The following is a 15,518-nucleotide window of genomic DNA, read 5'->3' as shown; positions in this document are numbered from 1 at the left end:
GTGATTGTGGTGCTTCCTGTGTGAGCTCTGCGTGCCTCGGCTCTGGTCAGAGGGGACTGGGAAAGCAGAGCTGCCCCAGGAAGTGCTCAGACCAGCCTGCCCTATTTCTGTGTCTAGCTGCTTCTTAATGAAAGTGGAAATTACAACCAAATAAATGTTTTTATCAGGAGCCTTTAAAGAGGGCTGGGTGATGGCACGTGTTGGGCTTCTGCTAAAAGGGAAGCTGCCAGAAGGCGCTGCCTTGCACACGTGGGAGTGTTATCAGCTGGGAGTCAAGTGGGAGCTTGTCAGAGCTGAAATGGGAAGAATGTGCACAGAAAGGGGCCTGCAGAGCGTGGCCCCAGCCTAAAGGAGAGGAAGATGCTTTACTCTCAGGGTTCAGCAGAGAAGCAAAGGGATTATGCTCTTCTCCAATGACACGGTGTCCTGTTGCAGCAAAGCAGCAGGCTGGGATGGAGGAAGGCAGCAGCTTGAAGTCACAGCAGGCTCTGCTCTATGTGGCTGTGAGCCTCGGCCCTTCTGCAGCTGGGGGCTGTCCAAGGAAAGGAGTTGCTCACGTCCAGGAAACCCAGCAGCAGGATCTCCTGGCTGGAAGGAGGCTGGCTCAGTCCCAGTATTGCAACGGCCCAAGGCCATTGCTCAAGACCATATAATTGAGCCTGCATTACTTTGGTATAAATGCAGTTGAAATCTCTGGGCAGCAACTCTGTGGAAAGTAGATTGACCCTTGCTGTTTGTCTGTCCTGCCCAGATATCTGCTGCTGTAGAGAATCCCTGAGTCCAAGTAAGTAACTGCCCTGGTACCAATGCAAAGCTGGCAGCCTTCCCTGAGCAGAGATCAGCCAATATAACCTCCAGCCAATATAACCAGGCCTCTGCCTTGAGCTAACAGAAATCCCTGTGATAGCAGCCCACCTGATCTGGGGAAGAGCAACCATCCACCTGGGGAGCAGCAGAACACGGGCTGGCATGCAGCACTCTGCTAAAGGGAGAGATCGAAGAAGGAACCTTGTTCTCCATCCCAGGTAACGGCACAATGAAACTAGATCTGGAAAGACAACTCTGCTCTCTTCCCAGCCAGGGGATGTTGTAATTCAGCTAACATTGCAAGATAGCTTTTTCTTCCTGCAGAGGAGCTGCTAGGCTGTTTGCAGTCCCGTCCCCTCTGGTGGGAAGGGGTCTCTTCTCCGCAGCAGCAAGGAGGCACTGGGGATCAGCCCACATTCCTGCAGGCTCCTGGAGTTGTCCGCGTACACCCTCTGGGGAAAGGTACTGATGATCTCATATGAGTCGGAATCTCCACCCCTAGGAAAGAACAGTGCAATCTTTTCCTATGCACAGCATCCCCCAAGATTTTGCAGAGATGCTGTGGCTCATCCAATTGGAGTTACTTAAGAGCAGAGGGAGAGATTGCTTTGCAAGTGCAGGCCAAGAACTAAAAAAGGCTCCCTGCCCAAACTGCACGTAGCCAGGCACGGAACAGCCATTCCAGGCTTCACAGCTGCAGTGGGAAGGAGGCTGTTCCATCCCAGCAGAAGTGAGCTCAGCATGGGCTTGGACAGAGGCAAGGGGTACAGCCCATGATGAGTGAAGACCAAAAAGGTCCCCCCAGCCATCTGGAACTGTTAGTTTTGAGAAGATGAAAGGCATCTCTTGTGGTGCGTCAGCTTTTTGTCAAAGATGTCTATTAGGTGCTCTGAGCAAATCCCTGCCAGCTAGAGAGCAGCTCTGGTGTCAAGAGGAGCCAAAGCAGCAGAGAGTGCCCAGGACCCAGCCCTGCTCAGTGCAGGCTGCTCTGCTCCAAGCATGGCTCCAGGGCCCTGAGCAGCAGCAGAACTTCTCCTAGAGCTGGATGGAGCAGGGTGGGGAGCAAGGAGGGCAAGAGTCCTACCTGGCATGGGCAAGGTGTAGGCGCAGGTCCCCTATTGTCTCTGAGAACAGCATCTTTATGACATACATCTGCTCCCCACTCTCAGATTTGATGCGGAGAGTGCAGACTTCAGGGGCAGAAGCTCCAGCCTCTTCAGCTCTCTCTAAGCTGGAGGTCAGAAAGCTGTCTCAGTTAAGGAGTGAGGGCTTTGGTATGCTGGGGTCATCTGAACTGGGGAGAAAAGCTTTCCATCTGGGAAGGTGCTTGAGATGAGCAAGGCTTAGCCTGGCCCACAGACTCAGCTGCCACTTTGCTTTCACTGCTTAAAAGCTGCCTTGAGAAGAGGACTGCTGACCTTTTTTTGCTTTATTATTTTAGATCAGGGTTGTCTGGTAAGATCTCTGCCCTACTTTTTTGATTAAAAATAATCTGCTTGGGATTTTTTCATTAGCTATTTGGCTCTTATCTTGCCTAGAAGACTGAGTGAAAATGCACTGTTTATGTCACATCCCACTTGTACATCAGTTTCCTGGAGGGATTCTTTCATTTAGTTAACAGCTTCAGGTGGCTTTAAATTCTTAAACCCTGTCTTGCTGTCAGGAAAAGTATTTCACTGCCGTTAAGTTACAGTGAAAACAGAAATTTTGTTAGAGATGTAAAAGCTGGCAGGTTTTTTTTTTTTTTTAAAAAAAAAAAAAAGGCTTTTTTTCTTTTTTTTTTTTTTTTTTCCTAGTTATTCCCAAGATTTAAAATCAATAGGCAGAAAGCCCTGGGGGGGAAAAAAAAAAAAAAAAAAAAAACTGAAATAGGAGGGAGAGCTGATGGGCAGGGATGTGTGTACCCGTACCTCTGCAGGGCAGGCAGCCCGGGTGTCCCCACCACGATCTCTTTGCTGCTCCGCACCCCCTCAGAGCCCTGCAACCAAACCCAGGTGAGTATCACCACCTGTTCTACACAGAGACAAACCAGAGCCAGAACAGACCAGGAGCAGGTGCCAAAGTGCTGCGTGTGTGCTCTGATGGAGCAATTGGGGAAGAGGTTAGAAGGAGGAGGTATGGTTGCGTGCAGAGCACTGAGCCTGAGGAACCATGCCAGCCTGCTCCTTGGGTTGTTGTTTGGGCACATCCATACCTGCTGCATTGCTCCGACTGTGTCTTGGGTGGCCATTGCTTCGCTGTGCATTGATGACGTAGAGTATTTGTTCCAAAACTGCTCCAGAGAGGGTGTGGGACCTGCCAGAGAAGATGGAATATGTCGAAAAGATCACATATCTACAGAATTCTCCCTCAGAATAAACTGATTTAGTGAAAAGGGAGCAGAACATCCGGCAGAGAGAGCTCTACCCTCTCCTGGCCATGTGGATGCTGGCTCTTGGTCCCCAGCTGCAGCTTGTCCCACTTTCTGGCCCGCTAATGTTGTAACTGCCAGCGTAACCAGTGAGCAACTGTGCAGCTCACACCTGCAGTGTGTAACAGGCAGAAACCCTGTTATCTCTGCTGCAAACAGGAAGGTCTGATACTGTGGCAGTTCTTACATGCATGGAAAATTGCTCATCTTGCAGTTGTGTCAGTTCCTTTTGGTGTGGTGTCAGTGGGCAGCTATTTTTTTCCCGCTAATAAAGGATAAAGGGAACTTCTCTGCTTATGAATGTCTCTGAGATAAGCAAGAGTATTAATGTATATAAATATGAAGATGCTGCTGAGGGCAGTGTATAAGTTGTTTAGTTATGCATGCATAGCTCTACTGCTTTCTGCCTACCTGGCTGACCACGTTTGGCTCTCCAGCCAGTCAGAGTACTCAGCTTTGCTTATGCAGGCTGCTAGGACCCAGAAGCAAAATGAGGAAATATGAGGCCTGACCTCATTCAAAGAATGCATGGTTCCCTTGGCTTCCTCTGATGCTGAGAAAGGTGAAGCTTTGACCCAGAAGTGTTGCCTTCCTCTTTGAGACCCCACACATTCACTTCTTGCTAGCTGCCCCAGTGAGGTTTCAGTTCTTCTCTTTGGGAGATGCATTTTTGAGATAGGTGTAGGAACTTACCTGGGATCTCGGTGGGTTCCTCCACCCTGCTTAGTTTTGAATGGCCAACAACTTGGCCATGACCAGGAAAACTCCCAGGAAGGTCTCTCTCCTGAAATACCACATCTCTTCTGTCAGTGACCTGTTGGATTAAGGCTGATTGCTATAAGCAAGGCTCACTGTACCAAAAAATAATAAATTACAGCAACCTAGAGCAGTAAGTCCCAAATGGAACTGAGATAGTTCCTTGGGGACTGCTCCAGCTGTCCAAACCCGATTAAACACATCTCCAGTTCCTCTAGGCTTTCTAGCCGAGCAAATCCTGGACTATCCGGGCCTCAGTGTAGTTCAACATCTCGACAGGCAAAGGACAGCCATCCTCTTTCCATGACAAGGTCTGTTTCTATGCTTGAAAATGCTCTCTATGGTGTGAAAGCAGCTGTTTGGAAGTGGAGGGGGATTTACTGTCACTCATGCTGCACTGCAGAAGTTGCAGTGGGGTCTGATGGATGGCTCCGACAAAGGGACAGTGCCAGACTGAGGCCCCCAGCAGTGGGAAAAACTGTATAAAGAGGGTCAATCTTTCTGCCTGGGCTTTAGTACTGTCCTGTGGCCGGTAGGTGCGGTTGCAATAAGCTGGCTACAGGCTACCACATATGCAAGAGCCCTGCACAGTCCCTCCGCTTCCATCTGGTTTTCCAACCACCCCCACCAGCTCACGCTGCTCTGACCTATTTGTACAGATGTGCCCTGCTTTCTTCTTGGTGGTGGCAGGTGCACCCCTCTGCCTATGCCCACTTACGTTTCAGAGGCACTTAGAGACCTAAATCAGAGTCCTCTGAGGCCCTCAGTCTGAAAATGTGGCCTTGGCTTTTTGCCATCCCTGAAAAATTAGAAAGAAAATTGGCCCAAAAGGACTGCAGGTGGCCAAACCCATTTAAATTACTGCAAATTAAACTCTCTGCAGACTCTGTGAGATATACTTCTCCAATCTGTTTTTAGAATCTCTTCCAGGAGGACTAGTTGAGATGTTGCTGTTGCACAGCTCTTCAGGTGCTGTATATACCACTCCTCTTCTGCAGAGCCTATTTGTGCTCTCACGAGTCTTGATCCAAGCCAAGATTCAGCCAGGCAGAGAAATTGTTCAGCCCTGATGCACAACTGCTCACCTACATCCTGTAACGGCTCAGGCACATGTGTTCCTCACCACTTTCATACACACATGCACAGAACGTAGTTGCTTGTATGCTGCGTTCAGAAACCTCAACCAGAGATTGCTACAGAGAACATGTAGTTTGGTGAAAGAAATCTGAGCAAAAAAGAGAGACATTTCTTCCAAAAACCCCATGAGAGCAGAGCTTTGCACTGCTTACCTGCAGAGGAACACCATCTGGGTAGCGTGCCTGCAACTCTGAAGGGAAATAACCATCCATAATATCCTGCAGGCATTGCTGAAACAAAAAATGACAGCTCATTCATGGTCATACCTCTGATTTTCTATTTATCTGATGACTAATGTTTACATCCTGGGCTGCTCCTGTTTGTAATATTTCTGCTGTGCAAAAAAAAAAGAAGTCTGCACCCAGACTCCCCTTCTCATAAAAAAAAAATAATAATACAAAAACAAAAAAATGCTGCTCAGTTGATTTTTAAAGGTGTGCTGGGAACAAGTTTAAGGTTTGTTTTATATGCATTTATATTTTTATGTATAAAGCACCTATCACCTGATTGATAACCATTCTTTGGGATCATTCTGATGGCAGGGCTAAGAACAGGACTCACCCTGTTAGCACCTCAGCATTTCTGTTTCCAGCCAATTGGGGAAAAAAAAAAAAAAAAAAAAAGCCACAAAATTTTGCTGCCAGTGTTTAATACTGCTACTCCATCAAGGTTGGAGGAGACTTATTGTGCATGGCAGCAGTTTGCACTGTGATTTCTCCAACTGTGCTGCAGAACAGTACAGGCATCCCAGCAGGGCAGTGGGATGTGAAGGCTGGAGGTCTCGTTAGCTGCTCGTTTTGGGGACTGAGATGATCTCACTGGCCTTGTTCTTCTAAGTTCCCTTTGCTGATACACAGTGAATCACAGCAGGGTGGCTCATGCCTGACTCCTGCACAAACCTTTTCATACCTGAGCAGACTGTTCCTCATAGGAGCGAAAGGGTCCATCCAACATGACGATCCCATTCTGATACAGTGTCAGAGGGAGGGGTTCTGGCTGCCTCAGCCGAGCTCCTCCCGGTGTGTGCTCAACGTGAGAGACACCATCTCCAGCCAGCATGTTCAAACTCTTCACGTTTTCCAAGATTAAATCAAAATCAACCTGGTGTTTGGAAACAACTGCCTCACCTGTGGCAGAAAGAGCAGAGTTATGGGGGAAGGAGGTGCCAACTGAGCAGCTTTCACCTCTGTGTGGATGTGTCTGAGGAGTCTCTGCATCCCAACATTTTGGGGCTGTCATTGCTGCCTTTCGTGTGTCATGTCACTTTGTCACTTTGCAAAGCGTGGTGCAACAATCTTGCCGTGGTTCAGGGCTGCCAGATCTATGTGGGTGTGTGCAAAACTGCAAGGGCACGGTAGCAGAAAAACAGCCTTCACCTACAATGAGCACAGCAGCTGCTAGCTAAGATGCAGCCAACTGTTCAGCAACTTGGTTTTGGTTGTAATTTCTTAAGTGTTGACCCTTAATGTAGTGCTGCAAAATGCACAGAGAGGAATGAGTAACGTAAATTGGCTAAATGGACCAGGGCAGATTTGCTGAAGAAATGTCAGTGTGGCTGCATGCTCTGAGCCACCAGCACTTCTCACTACAGCAGAGTTATTTCTCTCTTGCTCGAACGGTGCAGAGGGTATCTGAGGAGGCTGATAGGGCGAAGCAGTGGAAGCATTACAGTGGGACAGAAGAATGAAATGAAAAGAGAAAATGAAACAGAGGGTAAGACCTTTGGTATTTTTGTTCTGATTTTTCGAGGTGTGATTAAGGGTGGGGGAAAAAAGCTTTAAATGAGAGGGAGGGAATCTCCCTTAAAAAGGGTAAGCAATATGAAAAGTATGAAAATATTTCTATTGCTTTTCATGCCTTCCTCCTTCCTTCATCTAAGGGATTAGATTAACAAACTAATATTTGCACAGTTGTTAGTTAGTAGCAACAGTTATATAGCCCAAGTAGTGTTCTTTTTTTTCCTCTGTTACCACTTTGCCAAATATGCTTGGACTCCAAACAGCACAATCAGGTCCCAGTTAAACCACTCACATGGTGGCTGGGAGGAAAGGCAAACAATACTCTGATGGAGCCAGACAATACGGGTAAGTTGCTATGGCTACTAAATACACAAAGCATCTGGTTCTGTTTTCCACCCATTTTACGTCAGTGTTTTTAGAGCAATCAAGCTTCAAACATTCAGGGTATGTGAACTCTTCAGGAAGCAGCTGCTGTGAAGGTATTCTTCTAAATGGCTGCGCCACCAGGATCTCTCCTTTTTCCTCAGATGAAGTTTATAAAATATAGGTGTATATAGAACACCAGTGCTCTGCCTGTCCCAGCTCCTTTTAAGTTGTTCCATGTCTCTAACCCTGAGATGGACTGACGTGAAGACCTCAGAACAGGATCACAGATTCTGATGATCTGCTTATCTACTCTAAGGAGTATCATACCTTCTCTAAGCATGCAGCAGGACCTAGGATGGCTGCTTTAGCAAAGAGCACTGATGCTTTACCTGGCTTCCAGAACCTCTTTGCCAGCAGTTCGTCATCTCTGAGTGACTCCAAGTCTTCCAGCTCTTCGTGTCTGTCTCCAACCCAGATCAGACCATAGTCATTTAGAAACCGCTGTAAGAGGAAAGGACAAGTCAGTGTTGTAGACCAGAGCTAGAAACTAGATAGAGAGGCCTCACAGTGCTTGGCTGCAATAGTGAGAAGCAAAAGTGGAGGTGAACAAGGTTTACCTCAGGGTTGGCAGGCTGCCAACTCACTGGCAGTAGCAGCTCTACTAGAAGCAAGTAAAAGGGAGGAAGGATTAAACTATCTGTAGTGATACAGTAGTCTCCCAAGAGTCTAGTAGCTGTGTATTTCCACAGCCCTGGAAGCCAAAATGATGAGGCTTGCAGCAGGCAATTGTATAAAATCTGTGTATAATATAATAATAATATAGTAGTTCACATTCAGCTTGTTATTTTCTTTCAGAGGAGTGAAGAGAGAATTTGTGGTTATCACAGTGGCAGCTTGAAAACAACCAGGAAGTCTGGGACTGCAACAATCTGAAATCGAAGGTGCAAATGGCTTGGAGCAAGTAAAGCAGGCATCTCACCTCCATCTCCCAGACCTGAGTCTGCAGCTGAAGGCACCTCGTTTCCAGATCCTCTGCTGCGGATGATTCAGGACCATCTGAGAGGGAAGATCTGCTTTTATTATGCATAGCCTTAAAGAAGAGCTACTGGTAGCCCCTGTCACAGAACGTGGAAGCCCCAGCAGTCCTCCTGCACTATCAGTAAACTGTAAAACACTGCTGAAGTTTTATGCTATGGGAAGCTGATGTGAGTGGTGCTGTTCACCGTTGTACACTGAGAGCTGCTTGGCTTGGTCCTAAGAGACCTATTCAAAAATCAGCAGATGTCCACCAAAGCTGGATCCAGAAACTTAGGCTTTGTAGCTGGCACAGTGTATGATGAGGTACAAAACACAGTTGTGGTTTGACAGACTTCTTTGTATTCTCTGCTCAGGAAATAGAGATGCAGCACAGCTTTACACTAACAAGGTAGTTCAGCCATGACAGGAAACGTGTCTGGGATCAGCAGGAGAGTTACTAGATTCCAAGGAATTGAGCAGCAGATGAGCTTCAGTGACTCACTTAAAGCTGAACTTATTTTAGCATTAAGTTGCCTTGCAAACAAGTCAGCCTGGACCTGTAAGTGCTGTTTGAGACTGCAAGTAAATTTTTGGTTTTGCTTAGCTATGAGTTGCTCTGTTTGTTGGGTTTTTTGTTTGTTTGTTTGTTTGTTTTATTTTTCCCAATCTGTTTGAACTGTACGGTGTATATTGTTCTTTTTTTTTCTGGCCATCCTCTGGTCTGTGGTTGTTCTGTGCTCATGGAAACGTATTAAGGCACGGAAAATAGGTCAGGAAATAATGTCTAGTGCTGCACCAGAAAAGCAGAGCAACTGAAGTGAGGATCTACCTTGGCAAACAGCACTGTGTGTGTAACTGATACCACCCATGGAAGAGGCTCATAGGCTTTTGAGGCAGGGATGGCTGAGAGGGAAGGTTTCCAAGCCTGCTCTGCAGCAGTACCAGGAGACCTGTAACTCTCCCATGGGTAAGAGCAAGGTGCCAAGAGTCAAACAATTTTTACCTTCTCCTTTCTGAAGAGTCTTCATCTTCTCCTCAAGCTCCGCAATCTTCCTGTCCTTCAAGATCAGAATGAATAATGACCTCGTTAAGATCCTCTGCTTTCAGGACCTTGATGCAGTTTGCATAATTAGTCCTGGCTGGGTGAGGCAGTGTTGCACATGCTCTCTCTCAGATAGGCAAAATAAGGGTCAAAATGGCCTCACAAATGTCTTAATTTGTGACTCAGCAGGGGGGTGGGATGTAATACATTGCTCCCATATTAGACTGGGGACATTGCTAATCTATCTCCCCCTTCCATCTGCACAAGAACACAGCTCATACTTAGGCCTGTTAGTGGCTGATCTACAAAGCAGACCAGCATCTCTGTCACCATCAGTTAGAAAACAAGACAAAACCACAAAAAAAAAAAAAAAAACAACCCATTGCTATTTATTCTAAATTAAACAGTATTTATTCTCAACAGTATTATAAAAAAAACCTGTTCTAAGCTTACTTTTTTTTGTCTAAACCACTGGTTGCTTTGTTTTGTTTTCAGAATACAAAAGAAAGAAAAGAGTCTGAAGCCAAATAGATAGTAGTGAAAGGATGCTGAGAGTCATTACTTTGTAAAGTCACAGTAGGATCAGAGCAGTAAGAGCTGCTTCCATGTCGAGGGCAGATATGACTGCTCTGCTGTCTTACAAAGGCTAACCTGTCTAATTAACAGAGTAGGCTATGGATTAACTTGTTCTAGCCCAGACTGTGTCTAAGTAAGTGTATCACTACCCTGGCTTGAAAAGTTAAAGCAGAACACTGAACAGGCCTGGTAATGGCCAGAACTTTTACCTTCAGCTGGATTTCTTGCGCTTGTTTATCTATTTTTTGTTCCAACAGACTGATTTTTTGCATCATGGATGACATGAGCTCCATGTCAGTGGGAACTGTACCTGAAAGCACAAATACGTTACCTCTAGAAAGGCAATTCATATTGGAGACTTATCTGCACCATAAGGGAACCCACACATGAGCTCTGGTTCTACCAAGGTAGGTAAAAAAAGGATACCTTTGGCAGGTGTGGGGTGGAAATCCCTCAGCTCTTATCTTTGAGAGCTCCTGGTAGGGAGGTGGCTATGTCAATGGCAGCATGTTGTGTACGTGAGGGGGAGACAACACCAAATAGCCCTGGCCTGGGGTACTCAGTCCACCAGACTGTCACTGAGAGACTATGATGGTCAAGAACCTCCTTATCTCTGAGAGACTTCACTCTGTGAAGTGGTGAACTAGATGATCTTTAAGGTCTCTTCCAACCTAAGCCATTCTGTGATGTCATATATTCTTTTTTAGTGTTGTCCCTGCAAAGGAAGGCTGCCTTAGGGGAAGGCTGTGTCACCTGTGAAGAGGCACAAAGTGTATGAAAGAAAACAGGTCAGTATTTTGCATGTGACTTCTCCAAAAACAGGTAAAGAAATATAGGTGTTACACTGAGGGAAGGAGAAAGCAGAGTGGCCCCAGGCTATTCACTCCCAGAAGCACTCTGAAAATAATGAGTGGGTGAGGGCATTTGTTACTGCACAGAACCAAAAGGAACGTAAAATCTCAGTTCGCTCAGAGCGAACACAAAATGGTGCTGGCAGAAAGAGACTGTGATGCTGGTAGAGAACATCCTGTGCCACACAGAGAGGCAGAAAGTACCACAGAGCTGCCTTAATGAAAAGTACAACATCTGGGAGTAGCAGAAACAGGAAATTTCACTGACAGCAGAGGAGCAGCTTTTGTGCTGTTAATCTAACAGGCCAGCTATGACCTAAAGTGGAACTGTGAAATGAAATGAAGCTCTAATGTGCTCTAGGTCTTGCCGAGGATGTCGAAACCCTCCGCCACTTATCTGATGGTGGACGTGTAGGAAGAAGAGCTGCGCTCACCATGAGAGGTGTCGGATGGTGAGCAGTGCCTTGCCAGCAAACAGCACAGCTGGGCCCTGCTATGAAAAATGGTGAGGAGGGAATATATAAAAAACAAGGATAGGTTTGTTAGCTTTGTGGAGGGAGGGATTGCTTGATGAGCAAGTTTCCTAAAACATAAAGGAAGAGGCTGTCCCGAAGGGCCCAAACTCTGCATTCTTCCTCACCGGCACACACTGCGTGCCTTTGGGCAGGGCGTTCCTGCACCCCTCAGTCAGCGCCACGCAGAAAGGGTCCCGAATGCTCCCGCAGGCGTCCTGTGGGCCCCCCACCACAAAGGGACTTGAAATAAAGGCCAGAACCGACCCCAGACTCTCGGCGTTGGCTCCGCGGGGAGGCCCGAGGCCCGAGGCAGGCCGCCCGTCCCGCAGCACTCACTCCGCTCTCAGCGCCCGCACCGCCATCTTGTTTACCGGCGGTTGCCACGGCGACGCCTGGACGCTGTGATTGGCTGAGCCACGGTCACGTGGAGCGGGACGGACGGGAGAGGACTACAAGTCCCGGCGTGCACCGCGGCAAAGAGTGCGCATCACTTTGTACCTATTAAAAGTTGATCTTAATGAGGTGGGAATGAGCTCAGGGGACCTCCACAAAATGTGAAATAAGAGAGAGTGGAGGAGAAATAACCACGGGCTATCGTGCCATCTTAACAAATAATTCCAGTGCTGCCCAGGACAGAAATATCACAAATGGGAATAAATATTTTCTTATCTTATATATACCATAAGGAAACATACGAAGAAAACAAGAAGGAAAGTTGGAATTTATCTATTAGGCATTCACTGGCTGCCAGAGAAAGCTGCAAGACCAGAACTTGGCTAGTTGAGAAATGAGCAGTCTTTCAATTGTGTACTCAGGCAAAAAGGCTATTGAACTTTTTGCATTCCAGATTTTTTGGGAGTGAAATAGGAGATGCAATGCCAAGAGCATTCAGTATGCTGCACTCTGAGCTGCCAGCCCTCGTGCAGGGCTCACTGTGATGCACTCACAGAAATGAAAACAGGTGTAGCTTTGCTCGTTTCAACCTGTCCTAAAATAGCCCGTTCTGTTTTCTGCTGTTTGCTGGCAGGTGGGTGGTGCAGCTCAGCGATGTGCTGCGAGCACTGTGAGGGCTGAAGGGAGCCCTGCCACCATCTGTGATGTGGATCAGACCACCCTGCCACGCTTGTGTCTTGGGCTCAGCTCCTGTCCTTCACTGCAGGGCAGGAGGTTCATTACACAGCGCAGTGTTTGCAGACCCTCCTGCTGAAGCGGAGGGTTTGAACCTGTAATTGGTGCTGGCACTACAGAGGCATGGGGCACAATGTAGGGAGTGCTATATGGTATTGGAAATGGGAGGGCAAGGGGCTCGCTGCCTTTGCTGGAGATGGTGGCTGGGACGTCCTGCTCAGAGCATCATCCCCACCTGCATATCCTTGCAGCATCAGCAGCACCAGTAATGCCTTCCTGGCGCTTTTCCATGGCTTCAATTATGGTGTCCCTTCTGGGTGATGGGTTGTGCTCTACAGAAGCAGCATGAGGAAGGAAAGTGTGATTGGTGAGATGGGGCCACGGCTGCACTTTAAAGGCTCTGATAGCAATCATCGCAAGCAGATGAGGAAGCATTGCAGCAAGCTGCGCGCTGAGCTTGGACCATGCAGCCTCTCCAGTGTGCCCACCTGCTCCTCCTGCTTGCCCTGCTCGCCCTCTGCTTGGTAAGAGAAAGCCCACTGCTCGGGCACCCCAAATGTTGGGAAGCAGCCAGACCCATCCCTGGGCTGTGACAGTGGTTAGGGGTCTGGGATCCAACCAGTGGGAGAATTTCTGCCTTCAGCTGGGAGCCACAGCAATTTATTTTACTTTAACCCTGCTTGTTGTAAAAGGAGCTTTGCACTGCAGGCTGCAAAGTTTAAATACTTCTGTATGTTGCTTTTTGTTTGAGGTTTTTGTTTTGTTTTGTTTTGTTTTGTTTGTTTTTCTGCTTAAGAGCTTTATGCATATCGATAACCTTGTCATCTCAGCTCTCCCCCAAATTGTGCAGCTTCTCCTTTGCATGCTGGCCTCTTCCCTATCCTCGCTGCTGCCTGGTTCAGGTTTGCTGAGCATGGCTGTAGGGACACGGCACAGCAACAGGGTTCCCTCCTTCCCTTTTGCCTTTTTACTGCTGGGAGGCCCTTTAAGGGTTCCAGCACCATGCAGGCAGATGGCAGCTATCCCTTGGGTGGGACCTCTGCTCAGAAGTGGGTAAAGACCTCCGGGGAGGGTGATGCTCCTCAGAGCAGCTCTTGGGTTGATTTTATTCTTTTCTGCTGTATGTTGGTAATGAGGCCAGATGAGCTGGCATCACTCTCAAATGCCACACAGATGTGATACGTTGCAGGCTCCATGGGATGCATTTACATTTCAGCATCTCACCCTGTGACAACAAACCTTCACAGCTAGAAAGAGTGCCTGCAAAATGAGGCCCATCCTAATCATCCACTATAGCTCCAGAGGGAACCTCTGGGGTCGAGGAGCAGTGAAACACAAAGTGGTTCCGCACAGCCATGGTGGGAGGTGTTCAAGCAAGTGCCTTAATTCAGAAGGGGCTCTTTAGAGAGGGAAGGAAGCTGCCCTGAAATTTCCACCCCAGCTGCATTACCAGTTCATGTAATGATTGCAGTGCCCCTTGCAACAGGAAGGTCTTGGCTCCCCTCCCCCTTGGTTCCACCAGGGACCTTCCCAGCTCCGTCTCTGCACCCCACATCCTCCAGCACTGGCCTCGCAGGCCCCACATCCTCAGCCACTTCCTCCGAGGCCAACCCCTCCCACTTTCCCACTCGCTGTTTCTAAAAGCCTCGAAAAAGGGCGGTAGCACGAGGGAGCGCCTGCTTTGCTTCCTGCAGTGGGAAAACCCACAAGTCCTCAGTTCTGCTGGCGTGTGGGGCCTGAGGAGAGCGCATGGCACTGAGGCACTACGAGACAGGGAGATCCCAGCCTCTCTGCCTGACTTTGCAGCCGTCGCCAACTGCCCTCTTTGCTTTTCCAGCCCTTAGGCCGGGCGGAGGACAACAGCACCATGACAGAGGGGATCGCGGCCCGGAGCCCGGCCTGCGGCAGCCCGGCCCTCCTGTCCGTGGCCCTGGGGCTGGCTGCGGCCTTCCTCCTGCGGCTGTGCTGAGCCGAAGATCCCCGCAGTCCGGCATTCCCCCGCTCCGCCGCCAGCTCCCGTCCCCGTGTCCCCACAGCGCTTCCCTGTGGCCGCAACCTCCAGGAGGATCAGCTCCAAGCACGGTCGTGCTGTGAAGCTCTGAGAAATAAAGTACGGAGGCTCCGACGCGTTTATTTCTCGTGCTGTTACGGGCCGGCACTCGAACGGGCTCGCTAAGGGGAACACGACGCCCGCCCGCGCCTCCGGGGCGGCCGCAGCCGCACCCTGATTGCCAGGCTGAAGCAGCACAAGGGCACAGCGCCCCCAGCAGACCGGGCGGACCCGGGGCACCGCCCTCGACCCAGCGCTAACCAATCACAGGCGGTCTTTGCCGAGCGGACCAATCACCGAGTTCAAATCCCCCAGCTCTTTCGCCAATCCGGAGCTGCCAATCGCCGGTCCTGGCCTATCCCGGCCGGCGGGGTTTATATAAGGGCGGGATGAGGGCGGGGGTGTTGTGCTGTGGCGGGCTGCCGTGTGTGCGCCCGCTGCAATTCGCCTCACACGAGGGGGCTGAACCGCACCGGCAGCGTCCCTGCCAGAGACACAGACCCCGCGCGGCGGCCGGGCAGCCCCAGGCCTCGGCCAGGCCCCTCTCCCAGGTGATCGCCCCAGCTCTGCTCTCCCGGCGCAGCGCTGTGTGCGCGCCCCGCCCCGCCCGCTGCTGCCGCCTGCAGGGCGCCGTTGGGCTCCAACCCCTGTGCTGCGATCTGTGTGGTTCTCTGACCTCCGGCCCCAGTGAGTCTCACAGCAGCTCGGGATGTTTCGCCATAATCACTGGTGTTTGGGCACGGCTGCTGCCGACAGCCAGAGCGGGCACTGGCAAGCTGGTGCTGCAGGACTTAAGTACCCTGTCTGCAGGAGAGACCCACAGGGAAGGCGTTGTGCTGCCTGTCGCCGCCAGAACAGCCCGGTTTTGCTGCAGGGTTGGTAACTGATTGCTTCCCGCATGACTCGATGTCCCCAAACTGAGCCCAACCTGCTGAGCAAACCAGGAGTGCTGCTCTGCCCAGCAGCGAGGACAGAAGTGTCTGGGTGTGCAGACATCCCCCACCACATCTCCTCCGGCTCTGCATCGCGTTCCTGGGCAGCTCCTGCCCTGCTCTGAGCCCTGCTTGGATTCAGGACAGCTCTGTCCTGGAGACTGGAGAAGGAGCTGAGCGGTGGTGTGGACG

General features: G+C 49.6%; 1 protein-coding gene and 1 long non-coding RNA gene across 9 annotated transcripts; one reads left to right on the top strand and one right to left on the bottom strand.

Annotated features, from left to right (window-relative positions):
• Positions 1-1,063: 1,063 nt before the first annotated feature.
• UBXN11 (UBX domain protein 11) lies at positions 1,064-11,625 on the bottom strand. Of its 8 annotated transcripts, none has more exons than XM_019622763.3 (12): positions 11,481-11,625; positions 10,060-10,160; positions 9,236-9,290; positions 8,195-8,271; positions 7,605-7,716; positions 6,020-6,237; positions 5,263-5,340; positions 3,911-4,031; positions 3,002-3,102; positions 2,718-2,785; positions 1,892-2,038; positions 1,064-1,305 (listed from the first exon to the last, which is right to left on the bottom strand). In XM_019622763.3, the coding sequence occupies exons 2-12, from the start codon at positions 10,141-10,143 to the stop codon at positions 1,140-1,142; spliced, it is 1,227 nt and encodes a 408-aa protein (XP_019478308.1). In that variant the 5' UTR covers positions 10,144-10,160; positions 11,481-11,625; the 3' UTR covers positions 1,064-1,139. The 8 variants fall into 8 exon arrangements, with proteins under 8 accessions (XP_019478308.1, XP_019478311.1, XP_019478314.1 ...); XM_019622766.3 differs by having other exon boundaries at positions 10,060-10,154; positions 11,481-11,617; XM_019622769.3 differs by having other exon boundaries at positions 11,553-11,600.
• On the top strand, positions 6,410-14,469 carry LOC104914260 (uncharacterized). The gene is made up of 4 exons (XR_014879663.1): positions 6,410-6,823; positions 8,071-10,638; positions 11,063-12,868; positions 14,182-14,469. It is a non-coding gene; the product is annotated as an uncharacterized LOC104914260 (long non-coding RNA).
• Positions 14,470-15,518: the final 1,049 nt, after the last annotated feature.

The sequence above is a fragment of the Meleagris gallopavo genome, chromosome 25 (assembly GCF_905368555.1).
Source record: "Meleagris gallopavo chromosome 25, MGAL_WU_HG_1.1, whole genome shotgun sequence".
Classification (NCBI taxonomy): domain Eukaryota; kingdom Metazoa; phylum Chordata; class Aves; order Galliformes; family Phasianidae; genus Meleagris; species Meleagris gallopavo.
The sequence above is the reverse complement of the archived record's forward strand: the minus strand, read 5'-3'. Positions and strand labels throughout refer to the sequence as shown.